General features: G+C 40.7%; 1 protein-coding gene across 1 annotated transcript in view; it reads right to left on the minus strand.

The window, feature by feature from the left end:
- Positions 1 to 12,830, minus strand: part of LOC132833446 (probable E3 ubiquitin-protein ligase HERC4) — a 47,694-nt gene that overhangs the window by 13,816 nt on the left and 21,048 nt on the right. The window contains exons 11-18 of the mRNA XM_060851734.1: positions 12,337 to 12,442; positions 10,365 to 10,554; positions 9,388 to 9,572; positions 9,159 to 9,272; positions 7,063 to 7,176; positions 5,655 to 5,825; positions 2,069 to 2,212; positions 1,045 to 1,211 (exon numbers count right to left, since the gene is read on the minus strand). Of these exons, the coding sequence (XP_060707717.1) occupies positions 1,045 to 1,211; positions 2,069 to 2,212; positions 5,655 to 5,825; positions 7,063 to 7,176; positions 9,159 to 9,272; positions 9,388 to 9,572; positions 10,365 to 10,554; positions 12,337 to 12,442 (1,191 nt within the window). The remainder of the gene's footprint in view (positions 1 to 1,044; positions 1,212 to 2,068; positions 2,213 to 5,654; positions 5,826 to 7,062; positions 7,177 to 9,158; positions 9,273 to 9,387; positions 9,573 to 10,364; positions 10,555 to 12,336; positions 12,443 to 12,830) is intronic.

Here is a 12,830-nt window from a genome sequence, read left to right on the forward strand (position 1 = left end):
GCTCAGTTGAAGCCGCCTCCACCACCCTTCCGACAGTGTTTTCTATGCACTAACAACTCGCTGAGTGAAAAAACTTTTCCTCATTTCATCCTTGCTTCATGTGCACATCACTTTAAACCTTGTTCTTTTTACGAGCAGGAACAGCTCTATCCAGCCTGCTCATGATTCTGTAAACTTCTATCAAATACCTTCTCAAATTTCCTTTCTCCAAGGAAAACTATCCTAATTTATTCGACCAGTTCTCGAAACTGAAATTTCCCATTCCTGGAACCATACTTGCGGATCAGTTCTGCATTCTCTGCAATCCTATGAGGTGGCACCCAGAACTCTACACAATACTCCAGCTGAGTTCTAACAAGTGGCTTAGATCTGTCTATTTGTCTTTCCACTTCCCATGGTCTATGCACCCTCTGTAGAATTGCACTCCTTACTTGATGCTGTATATCAATGTTCTTCCTACCAAACTGCAATACCTCACATTTCTCTGCATTGAAAGTCACCTGCCACCTACCTGCCCACTTATCAATGTCTTATTGGAGTTCCACACTGTATTCCTCATTGTTTACCAAGCTGCGAAGTTTTGTGTCATCTGGAAATGCTGAAGTTGTTCCCCTCTACGCCAAGACCTAAAGGTAGAGGATTCAACGGGACAGAGAGTTTGAGAATGTGACATTCTGAATGCAATAGATTTTCTGGAATTTGTGGAAGATACTTCTTTGGATGGTATGTTTCAATTCATTTGAGATAACCTTTCAGTAAAAGTGATACTTAATGACGTTGCAATAGTTGCGCAGGTGAAGGGAGAGAACTTGGACATTGTCAAAGAATTAAATAATTTCCAGCTCATTTGGAACTTGTAACCTCTGTAAACAAATGGCGCTACCTTTTTGTACCTCATCATCCTCCTCTTTTTTCTGTTGTCTATACTTCCCTACGACTTGTGCCTAGTACTGAACCAGGTATTTCATTAAACAAATACATTAATAGCAAAAGCATAAAATCTGCAACCAAATGAAAAAATCGCCCACTGACTTGGCAACTTACTTCTCTAAAGAAGGGTCCAGCTCCTTCAGATCCTCCAAAGTGGGCTTCACGCCCAGTAGTTTTTTGAAGAGTACAAGTGGGAATGGGATGTAGACCACACTGAAGTTATACACAACAAGGCCACACAGTATTCCAAGCAGGTAGTAGTTTCTAATGGGCACCGAGATCTATTATAATGAGGACAAAAGAATATATCAATTCATATGTCAATAAGGAGTTAGATATAGTTCTTAGGGCTAAAGGGATCAAAGGATATGGGGAGAAAGTGAGAACAGGGGATTGAGTTGATGGATCAGCCATGATCATATTAAAATGATGGAGCTGAGTGGATGAGCCAAATGACTTAAGCCTGCTCTTATTTTCTGTGCCTCTATTTCAATTGCTAAAGACATAAATCATTAGCATTCTCAAACTCCCAGCACCAGAGGAAGATACCGACCCAGAAAATGTTAGTTGTCACTTTTCAAACATACTAAATGCAACTGTACAGGTGTGTTTGATCATTTTCTGGTACATGTAATTATGTGATATTATACTACATTATAATCCCTATATTTAGTTCCTTAGTTGAATCCAAATGCAAGATAGCAATGGAAAGAGGTTTTAACAAATAAATTTCAAGTTTGAGCTAATCAAATGTAAATATCCTATCTTGCATATCAAGTGTGGTACCTGAAGAATGATGCTTAGAGACAGTACAGGATGAACTCTATATACACACGCTACATAAATACATCTAATATGTAACAAATATGTATTGGTTCTGTTCACAATATATTGGATATATACTGTTTGTTTGCGACTTTCAGGTTACATGGTCAGACTGAGATAAACAAAGACTGAAATATTCCACAATACACATTTTTAGTGAGAAAATACGGCTGATTGGAAAGCACTTGGCAGTTTGGGATGGAGCTTAGAAGCCACATAATATTTTCAAATTATTTTGCAATGTCTGGAGAATGGGAGTTCCATCTATTCACATTGGCACCCTGCTCTTCTTAAACAAGTTACTATGGCTCACCTCTGGGGGAAACCAAATGATTCTGAAGTCTTCACGGTAAATAAACATTCCAAAATCTGGTTGAATCAACTCTTTAAAGAGAGAAAGGAAGAATTCCTGCCTTACGGCTCCCAAATCCACACCTAGTTCTCCTTCAAACTTCACCTAAAGAAATAAAAATCATTGCAAATACTTGTGCAGAAACATAGTTGCACATCTGCACTCTGGTTTTGGCTGTCAATACAAAAGATATACATAATGATACAGAAATTACAAGATAAAGAGAGACTAAACCCATCATTTGAACCTTCTATCATTCTGGTAGTCACATGATGCAATCATAGTGATGCTATTGTTTATGAGACTCAGCGATGAGCTGAGGAGAACCTCAGGTTGCACAGTTTTGGTAAGTACAGTAGAATCGCGATTATCCAAATGAGACGGGGGGGGGAGATTTTTATTCGGACAATTGCACGCTTGGATAGTTGATCTGATCGTAAGCAAGTGGTAATTTACGAGTGCCGGTTATCTGAACATTCCTCGGTTATCCAGCAATGCCGCCACATGCTGTTTAACTGATAACCAAATGCTGAGTTGCTGAATGCCGTTTTACAGGACCTTGAGATCTTGTTCGGATAATCCAAAATTTGGATAATTGATGTTTGGATAATCGAGGTTGTACTGTATTGGTTCAATTCACCTGCTCCTTGTAAGTACACCACACTTACCACATGTTTGTCTCAAATTAATCATATACTGTATCTCAAAATGTTAATTGTTGAAACAAAGTTATACAACTTGCTTTTGAATGGATCAATACTAACTACCACCACTGTCTCCCTAGGAAGCCTGTTTTGTAGACTGACCACTCATCACTGAAATACCTACTTTATATTTACTCTCTGTTTTAGTTCTACTGTTTTGGACAGGACAAGACAGTGGGGTGGCACAGTGGCTTAGTGGTTAGCAATGCTGCCTCACAGTACCAGTGAACTGGGTTTGATTCCAGTCTCAGGCAACTGTCTGTGTGGATTTGCATTGCATATTCTCCCCATGTCAGCTCGGGTTTCCTCTGGGTGCTCTGGTTACCTCACAGTCCAAAGATGCACAGGTTAGGTGAATTGTGGCCCATAGTATTCAAGCTGTGTAGGTTAGGTGAATTAGTCATGGACAAATTTAGAGTAATAGGTTAGGGGAATGGGTGTGGGTGGGATACTCTTCAGACTGTAGGTGTGGACTTGTTGGGCCAAATGGCCTGTTTCTACACTGTAGGGATTCTACAATTTCTATGAAAGTTAACAAAGCAATGCATTGTTTAGCTCCCCATCCACTCACCTCAACCATTCTAGTTCGAAATTGAGTTTCCGTTCAACAGCATGTCATGAGACTGCACCCTTTTACTTTTGAAGATATGATTTTTTAAATCTTCCAGCTCATTGGAACCATGGCCAATATGATTGAGACGAGACAAATTGCTGGAAAATGCAAATCTATCAAGGTTGAGTTGAGGGAACCAATGGATCAGCCCCATGAAAGTGGTGTGCAGGGTTGGAGAGGGTTGAAGGGGGTTGTGAGACGAGAGACTCCATACTATTTAGACCCATCAAAACCTACTGCAGTCATCAGAAGATGTTAACAACTGGACATTGACACCATGGCTGTGATAGATGAAGCCACCCAAAGGAATCTCCTACTGGAATGAGTACTTCATGGAGGTTCTAGATCTTTTGGGGATGACTGAAAAGGAAGCTAGTGTCTCCACTATTCTGTCTTGCTCAGAGGAACTGTCATGGTTCCCATGCAGACCATATCAGGAACTGAGAACTTTAAATTAACGACTGTATCCACAAAACCAACAAACTAACTCTGGTCTCAGGTTAAGACCTTAAACCTCAGTTACAACCAAGGGACTCTGAACTGTATATTTATTTATCTTCCTTTGTACTGTACATGACCCATTTTTATCTTTGTATGTGTGTACATGCACATGTGTGTGTACATACTTACAAGAACATAAGTACCAGGAGCAGGAGCAGAAATGATCATGGTCGATCATATCTCGGCTTCAGTTCCACTCTCCTGCCCGTTCTCAATCACCCTTTAACCCATTACTAATTTAATTGGATACCTTCTCCTTAAATTTACTCATGTCCTAGCATCAACCACACTCTGGACTAATGAATTCCACAGATTCACAACCCTTTGAGCGAAACAATTTCTCCTCATCTCTGCTTTAAATCTGCCAACCCTCTTCCTAAAACTCTTGACTTCTTGCTCTGGATTGCCTACATGAGGAAATATCCCCTCTATGTATACTCTGTCAATCTCCTTTTGCAGTATTTATTTATTTATTCATGGCAAGAGGGTGTTGTTGGCTGGGCCAGAATGTTTTGGCCATCGGGCAGTTAAGAGTCAACCACACTGATGAGGGTCTGGAATCACATGTAGGCCAGACCAGGTAAGGTTTGCAGATTTCCTTCCTGAAAGGAGATGAGTTTTTCCAACAGTAGACAATAGATTCATGGTTATCATTAGACTCTTAATGCCACTTCTTAAAAAAAAAATCAAACTCCATCATCTGCCATGGCAGGTTTCAAACCCAGATGTTCAGAATCTTCCTGGGTGACTGGATTAACAGTCCTGTGATAATACCATTAGTACAACACCTCCCCAAAGGTAAAATCACCATACTCTTACTGGACCATACGAATGCTCTCTCATTAGAGAATAATGACTGATGGCAGTTTAACCTGAGGGTGACCACACCTCAGCTGTGGGGAGAGATTGAGAAAGTGGAACCTTCATAGGAACCTCAGCCAGTGTTGGAATTGAACCCTATGCTGTTGGCATCATCTACATCACATCCAGCCAACTGAGCTAAGCAATTCCCCTAAATCTTTTATCTTATACACCTCAATTAGATCTCTGCTCATTCGTCTAAATTCCAGAGCCTGTAGGCCTAACCTACTCAATCTCTCTTCATAAGATAAAAGGGAAACGAGTGCAGACTGCTGAGGTTACTCTGCATTGAGGGTAACTCAAAAATTCTGAGTTAAATTCATACAAGGGAACTAGATTATTATCTGAACAAGGAATGTGTGCAGGGCCATAGGGACAAGGAGGGGAATTTCACTTTGTGCTGTGCTCATTTGGAGAGCATGCAGAGAAGTGAGAAGCCGAAAAGCCTCCTTCTATGCTGTAACAATTCTGTGAACATATCAAATTTTACGATGTTATCAACATATGTGATTGGTTGACATAACTCGGTTTCCCTAAGACCTTGCCCTCCAACCTTGTTCTTGAACCATCAGCATTGCATCTGTAAATAACTGTGAGACCACTAAAATGGGCCTGGAGTCACAATTAGGCCAGACCAAGTAAATATGGACCTTCCATTGTTCAACCAGTCAGATTTTCACAACGATCCAACAGCTTCAAAACACCTTTTGACCAGATGTTTTGAACCCAATTGAAATTCTCAAATTGCCATAGTAACATTTAAACCTATCGTGGGATTATAAATTCAATAATATAACCAGTGCAACAATGTAACCCAAACAGCTCAGTCCATTAATGATGACAAAGTGCTGAAGTGATTTTTCTTTACCTTGAGTTCCTTCCTCAGGTCCTCCTCATCAACTTGTGTCAGCTTCTTAAAAGTATCAGAGACTAAGTCTTGGCGGTTAACCTTCAAGATGAAGATGGGATACTTGGGAGGTTCAGGGCTTCCCATGCAGATGTTTTGGAATGTGAAATTCATTGCTTTGACAAAGGCTTTCTAACAATACAAATTAGAAACAGGAGGAGACACTACCATCATGTTAAAGAAAACTTCAATCCAATTGACATTTAAATGATAAAAAGGAAGAACTGCAGATGCTGTAAATCGAAAGACAAAATCAAAAATTGCTGGAGAAACTCAGCAGGTCTGGCAGCAGATTTGGAGGGAAAGCAGAGTTAGCATTTTGAGTTAAGGGACCCTTCTTCAGTTCTGAAAAACTAAAGGTCATAAGAGGCACCAGTTAGTGAATGTGGAATTCAGGAGAAACGTTTTTAGTCAGAGATTGATGGCAGTTGCTTCCATGAGCAGTAGTGGCAGCAAACAGCGAAGGTGCATTTCAGGTAAAACTGGACAGATAAATGAGAGAAAAGGAAGGAAATGTGGATGGGGTTAGATATGGTAAGGTGGGAGGAGCTTCATGTGGAGCCTAAGAATCAGCATTAAGCTGTTGGGTGGAATAGCCTGTTTCTGAGCTGCATGTTCTCAGTAATATCCATAACCTTCTGTATCCCAGACATTGCTGGTCCACACATGCTTTCTCCAGAAGGCAAAAGGTTCCAAGGTTGCACTGTGTATGTTGCAGCATTGTTGCTTGTCAACTCAAAATAAAAAATGGAGAGGAACAATTTGCACGTAACCTTTCTCCCAAACAGCTCAAAGCAGTACCTCAGAGATTCATTGTTAACTGTTGCTCAGCCTTTCAGTGGCAGTAATCTGTGATCAGTTATTAACCCTCTCAGCTGGACACTAGCTAAAGAATTTTATAAGAAAGAGGAGGAAAGGAGGAATTTTATTACAACCAAAAATTGTATTTAAATAGTACCTTCAACACAGTAACATTTTACAAATCTCTTTACAAAAACATTACCAGACCAAATTTACCACAAAGTCACATCAGGAGATATTAGGGTAGGTGACCGAATGATTGTTTACATATCTTTGTATGTGTGTACATGCACATGTGTGTGTACATACTTACAAGAACATAAGTACCAGGAACAGGAGCAGAAATGATCATGGTCGATCATATCTCGGCTTCAGTTCCACTCTCCTGCCCGTTCTCAATCACCCTTTAACCCATTACTAATTTAATTTACCTTCTCCTTAAATTTACTCATGTTCTAGCATCAACAATAGTAGACTTTAAGGAGCATTTGAAAGGAGGAGAGTAGAGCAATGAGGGGTATAACCAAATTTTAATTATTGATTTTCCCCTAAATTCAAAATTATTTACAGTTTTCTCCAAAACTGAATCCACGTGAAGTATCTGAATCTTGGCATTTAAATTGAAGATGAATGGATAGCAGCAAAATATCAGTGGGACCTTCTTTTCTGCCAACTCGTTGGGCTGTAAGAGAGAAAAAAAACACAGCACATTGTGAGTGCCCCACTCACAAACACAGCACAGTTAATCAATTCTGCAAATGGATTGCGTGGATTGGGTGGACAATGTCGAGGAGAAAGGCCTAACTTCCTGTTTCAAAATGTGGACCTAAAAGGGACAGCCTTAAAGAAACAATGCTCATCTTCCAACGGCGCCTGATCCTCAAGAAATGGTTGAAGATGTTCACTCATCCTTGGCAGCCTCTGAGAAATGAAGTAAGGTGTTTTGAATATGTTAAAGTAGGGCATAATGGCTGTTTGGATGCTGTACCATAATATTCAGTACCTCAACTCTGAATGAGGCAAATGTCTCGAGACTCTGGTGTAAGCTAGCAGTACTTGACTCAATGATACCCAGAGGCCTAACTGTTGGCTCTGAGAGTTGACAATTGGTCAAAGTCACAGTAATTTGGTGCTGCCACGTCAGTAACATCACCAGATGTTTACTTGGGGTCAGATACAATATTTCTAATTAGTACTCATAATCTAAAGGTCATTATGTGAAGCTTCTCCAGTTCCGCAAGCTTTTCTGCTGAGTGCAAGTCAGCCGGAGAAAGTTGGTGAAGCACCATTCATCTCTTGGATCCCATAATAAAGGTGAGCAGTGTCTCAGGGGTATACATATGTAATTCGCCAATAATAAAGAATTTACAGCATTGGAAGAAGCCATTCAGCCCCTCAAGCCTATCTGGACTATCAGTTTCACTTAGAACATAACAATCGTCTGATTTAGGAGGAGTAGAAGGCCATTTGGCCCTTCATACCTGCTTCACCAATCAATGAGATTAACTGCTGCACTGATTGTGGTCTCCTCTCCCCCCATCCCCTCTGACGTTTGACTCCTTGTTAGTCAAGAATCCATCTAATTCCTCCTTAAAAACACACTTCCTTGCTTTTTGCTTATTATCGTTTGAACATACCTTTCCAAAATTTGTCTTTTATAAGCTAATATGGATGGGACATCATTCCCAGCAAACCTCACAGTGATTAAGTTATCCTAAATTGTCCCTTTGATGGTGAACTCTTAACTTTATGTTGTCTGACTTTAAAGTGACTGAGCAGTGGAAATAGTTTTCTCAAACTTTCCTAACTTAAATCATTATTTTCCTTGAACTTAATTTTAGAATTGTTCAATGAGTTGTTCTGCAATTTTATGGCAGAACAGATGAAATACTACCAAAATCTGTATCTTACCGCATCACAATTCATTCTCCATGCTAATCCTCTCTCAACCCTCATGGTCTTATCCCTTCAGCCTCACCTCTCACCATCTGGTCCCTACCCTCAGTATACCTCTCTCTCCCCACCAACTCACTGCCCTCACGTTCTGCGTCCTTACACTCGGTGCCAGTGGTATCCTATGGCTCTCCCATATCTAGCCACAAATCTTACCTCTACTGCTGCCATTCCCATCACTTCCCTTAAATCCTGCACCCATACTGCCTTTTTGTATGCTTTCAAGAGCACATCTGTCAGTGCTTCCTCAACAGCATCCTTAACATCCACCAGCAGGACAACATCACTAGCCCTGAATTCCTGGAAACAGCCAGGATCACCAATCCTCTGTCAAAGCTAACTGTGTTGGGCCGGTCATGTTGCCCAGATGAACAACAGTCATTGGCTCTGTTGTTGTATAGTGAGCTGGCCATTGGTCAACGGAACATAGGGCACACAAAGAAAGCAGATTCCCTCTGTGTCCCACATCAACCATTACCAGTGGATGCCCAGGCCATGGATCATGATGCTTGGAGATGCTGTATCGAGACAGCTAGCACAAAAGAGAAAAGGAGAAGGATAGATCCAACCACACCCAGCAACGATTACATCTTCAATTGCATCCGGTGTGGAAGAGTCTGCTGTCATGGATAATGACCAATGGACTTGCAACCAAATAGTACAACCTTCCTAAAATCATTGTTTGCTGTAGAGATGTTGTTGGAAACTTACCATAATTCGTTGATGTTCTCTAAAACGAAAGAGGTCGAAGCCAACATCGAACAGGAGAATTTCATCGATGTAGAATTTGTTTTGTGGAATATTGTGCTGTGCTTCCATATTTGCCTGAGATAAAATTCACAAAGAACAGACTTTAATATCTAGGTCAAAAACAAAAATACAGAAAGTTGTGGAAAATGGTACAAGTGCTTTATTTATAGTTGGCCTTTCCGATACTTACAAGGTACACCAGTTCTAGAACATTCAAGGCTTCCCTTAAAATTTTTCCTATTACATTAATTGAAGGATGGCCTGGCAATTCTATAATCAAGGCATGGAGGCTTGTAAGGAGAATCACGACTGCAGACCTATACATCTGGACAAGATTATTCAAATACGATGACTTCAATGTTGACCAGCATTTTCCTGGATATCAAAAAATGCACAATGTCATCAACTCTGCAACTACCAGCAGCCACCAAAGCAGTAACATAAAACAGGTACAGTAGAGGGGGGGGAATTGTTGCATGGTGGTAGTGTGCCATCCTCTGGGTCAGAAGCCCTGGGTTCAGGTCCCACCAGCCACAAAGCTATGGCATGACAAACAAAAATTTTAAAAATGCACTGAAAATGTTTTTAGCGATAGGAATACTTTAATATGGCATCCCTGTTCCAGTTTGCATCTGACATTCTGTATAGTTATGCCAATTAACAAACTAGAGATTCAGTGCTGCTTACATTTGAGATTTGCAGGATGGCAGGGTTTTATGTCCACGCAAACCACATTAGAATTGGCAAAATCAGAGGCAAACTAAATTTCCACTGTCTTTGAAACTTCCGACTACACTTTAAAGGTCAATTCATTGAAATCATGGAATGGTTATTGATCAGACGAAACTATTCAGCCCATCCTTTAAAGTCTTGCCAGTTAGTCCCAAATTTGCACATTTAAGATATTTTATCTTCAGGTGTTTATCCAGGTTCCCTTCTATAAACCATGATTGAATCTTCGTCCACTACACTTTCAGGCTATCCTTACATCCTAAGTTAAAAGATTTCTGTTCATGTCACCTCTGGTTCTTTTGCTAACTATCCTAAATTAGTGCCTTCTGTAATGTATTACTAAGACTCTTCCTTTGATTTTCTCTAAACCTAATTTGATCTTTATCACTGAACAGGCTCAGAAGAGCTAGTGTGGATTGCTGTCCACCCTCTTACTCAGAATGTTTTTTGAAGCATCATCTAGCCTCTCAATGGCTCCAACACAGACAGAAAGCATATCTTGCATAGTTTCATTGTGTTGCATCAAGGAACTCTCTGGCAGAATCAAGTAAATCATCAGTGCTTCTTTGTCATGACACAAGTTCTGAAGATTTGGGATTAACCACCATGCCAGTTTTGGAATTATCTGTAAAACAAGTACACCAATTGAAATTGTGAACCAACCTGTAATTAGCAAACTCCATTAACTTTAAAAAAAATTCATCAAGAACAGCTAAAAAGATTTGTAGAATATTCTTAACAGCACATGAAACACTTCATACAGACAGCATCAAAACTTGCATCTATAAACTGCTTTAATATAGTAAAACAGTCCCAGGCACTTCAAATGGAATAACATTTGACAATGCGCATTAGGACAGATAGCCCTAGGCGTGATCAATGAGACAGGTTTTAAGGAGCATCTTACTTGGGAAAGGAGACAGACAGGTTTGTGGATTTGGTAGCTAAGGGCCTGGCCACTAGTGGTGCAGCTGTTAATAACAGGGCTGCATGAGAGGCCAGAAATGGAGGAATGCATATATCTTAGAGGGTTCTCCAGCTGGAACAAGTAAAAGAGAAAGGGGGGGTAAAAGAATGAGAATGTTAACCTCAAGGCCTGGCCTCACTAAGAGCTGATGTCAGGGTCAGTGCAGAGATGATGATTAATGGGACAAAGTGAGAGTTCAGATATGGACCGCAAAGTTTTGAATGAGCTTTAAGTTTACAGAGTCTGGAAAATGGGGTGTCAGCCAGGTGTGTTTTGCAATAGTCATGTTATGAGGCTTAGATTAGATTAGATTACTTACAGTGTGGAAACAGGCCCTTCGGCCCAACAAGTCCACACCGACCCGCCGAAGCGCAACCCACCCATACACATATACCCCTAACCTAACATTACAGGCAATTTAGCATGGCCAATTCACCTGACCCACACATCTTTGTGACTGTGGGAGGAAACTGGAGCACCCAGAGGAAACCCACGCAGACACGGGGAGAACGTGCAAACTCCACACAGTCAGTCGCCTGAGGCGGGAATTGAACCCGAGTCTCTGGTGCTGTGAGGCAGCAGTGCTAACCACTGTGCCACCCAAACCACTATGGCCACAGAGATGGTGTTTCAGCAGCAATTGGAATGAAGGATGGAAATAGACAGTCTTAGTATTGATGCAGATGTGCGGTTGGAAACTCAGTCAATAAGACACCAAGGTTGTGAACAGCTTGGTTCAGCCTCAAACAGTTGCCAGGCAGAGGAATGGAACATAATTTATGGTGGCATTTCTGCTGAGCTGGTACTGGCTGTTAGATCAGCAAACAGCCCAGTGGAGGGAGCTGGTTGTGAGATAGATGTAGGTGTCATCAGCTTACATGCAGGAGTTGATGTATTGTTAAAAGGCGAGGTTTCTGAGAATCAACACGGAGATGAGAAATAGGAAGAGGACAACGACTGTGGAGAGGAGAGGGAGATTGGAGATGGGACGCAAGATGGTAGGAATGAGGGAGATCTTTCTTTGAAGAGTGATGAAGACAAGTTGGAAGACAAGAGAGGCAGTAACCGAGAAAAGGGCATCAATAGCAGCCACTAACTTCAGGGCCAGTTGGTGGTCAGTTCAGTGGGAATTGGGTTGTGTAAGCAGGATGTAGGTCTCATGGACAAGAAAAGCTGGGAGAGAACATAATTTACTCAGGTTCAAGTTCTCTTTTTCCATTAAAGAAGCATTGAGCCTCCGTATTTATGTTTAGAATACAAGAAGTTCCATTTGGTTTTATATCTCCCACTTTAATAATTTAAATTAGTCTGAAATAGTTAACAAATCTAACTGTTACAAGATGAATACTCATTTTACACAAAGTAATGATTCCCCAATAAATAATGAGAAGAAAGTGTGAAACAGTTATACATCCTAATGAAAGAATATAAATACTTAACTGTTTGGACAATCCAGTCATTTCTGGTAAGCTTCCTAAATAATGCTCTGGCTGCTTCCACATCAACACTCAAAATGTCAGTCCCTGTTTTGGGTTGGTCTCCGTCACTAGAAGGTAAGCTTCAAAACTTTACTATAACTGTAACATAATCTTACAGCACACAAAAAGTTGGCACATTAAATGATTCCAAACTCTTCGTTCAAGCAGAGTCTCATCAAAATCCTACATTTCACATTTTGTGGAATGGCTGCTTCTCCAGCTTGAATTACCACTCTTTGATAGTAAGGAGTGAACCAATATAACGAGCTGTTCTTTTGGTTGGGTAAGGCTATTGGCTGACATGTTTTCTTCCTGTAAAATCATTATTAAAAATGTCATTTTAGCTATAGTGATAAGGTGCTAACCCAGCATGTGGCTTTCCAACCAGACTTCTGTAGCATTGTCAGCCGTTGTACAGATTGTACCACTCTCACCTCTGACTCAGAGGTCATGGGC

The sequence above is a fragment of the Hemiscyllium ocellatum genome, chromosome 36, assembly GCF_020745735.1.
Source record: "Hemiscyllium ocellatum isolate sHemOce1 chromosome 36, sHemOce1.pat.X.cur, whole genome shotgun sequence".
NCBI lineage: Eukaryota > Metazoa > Chordata > Chondrichthyes > Orectolobiformes > Hemiscylliidae > Hemiscyllium > Hemiscyllium ocellatum.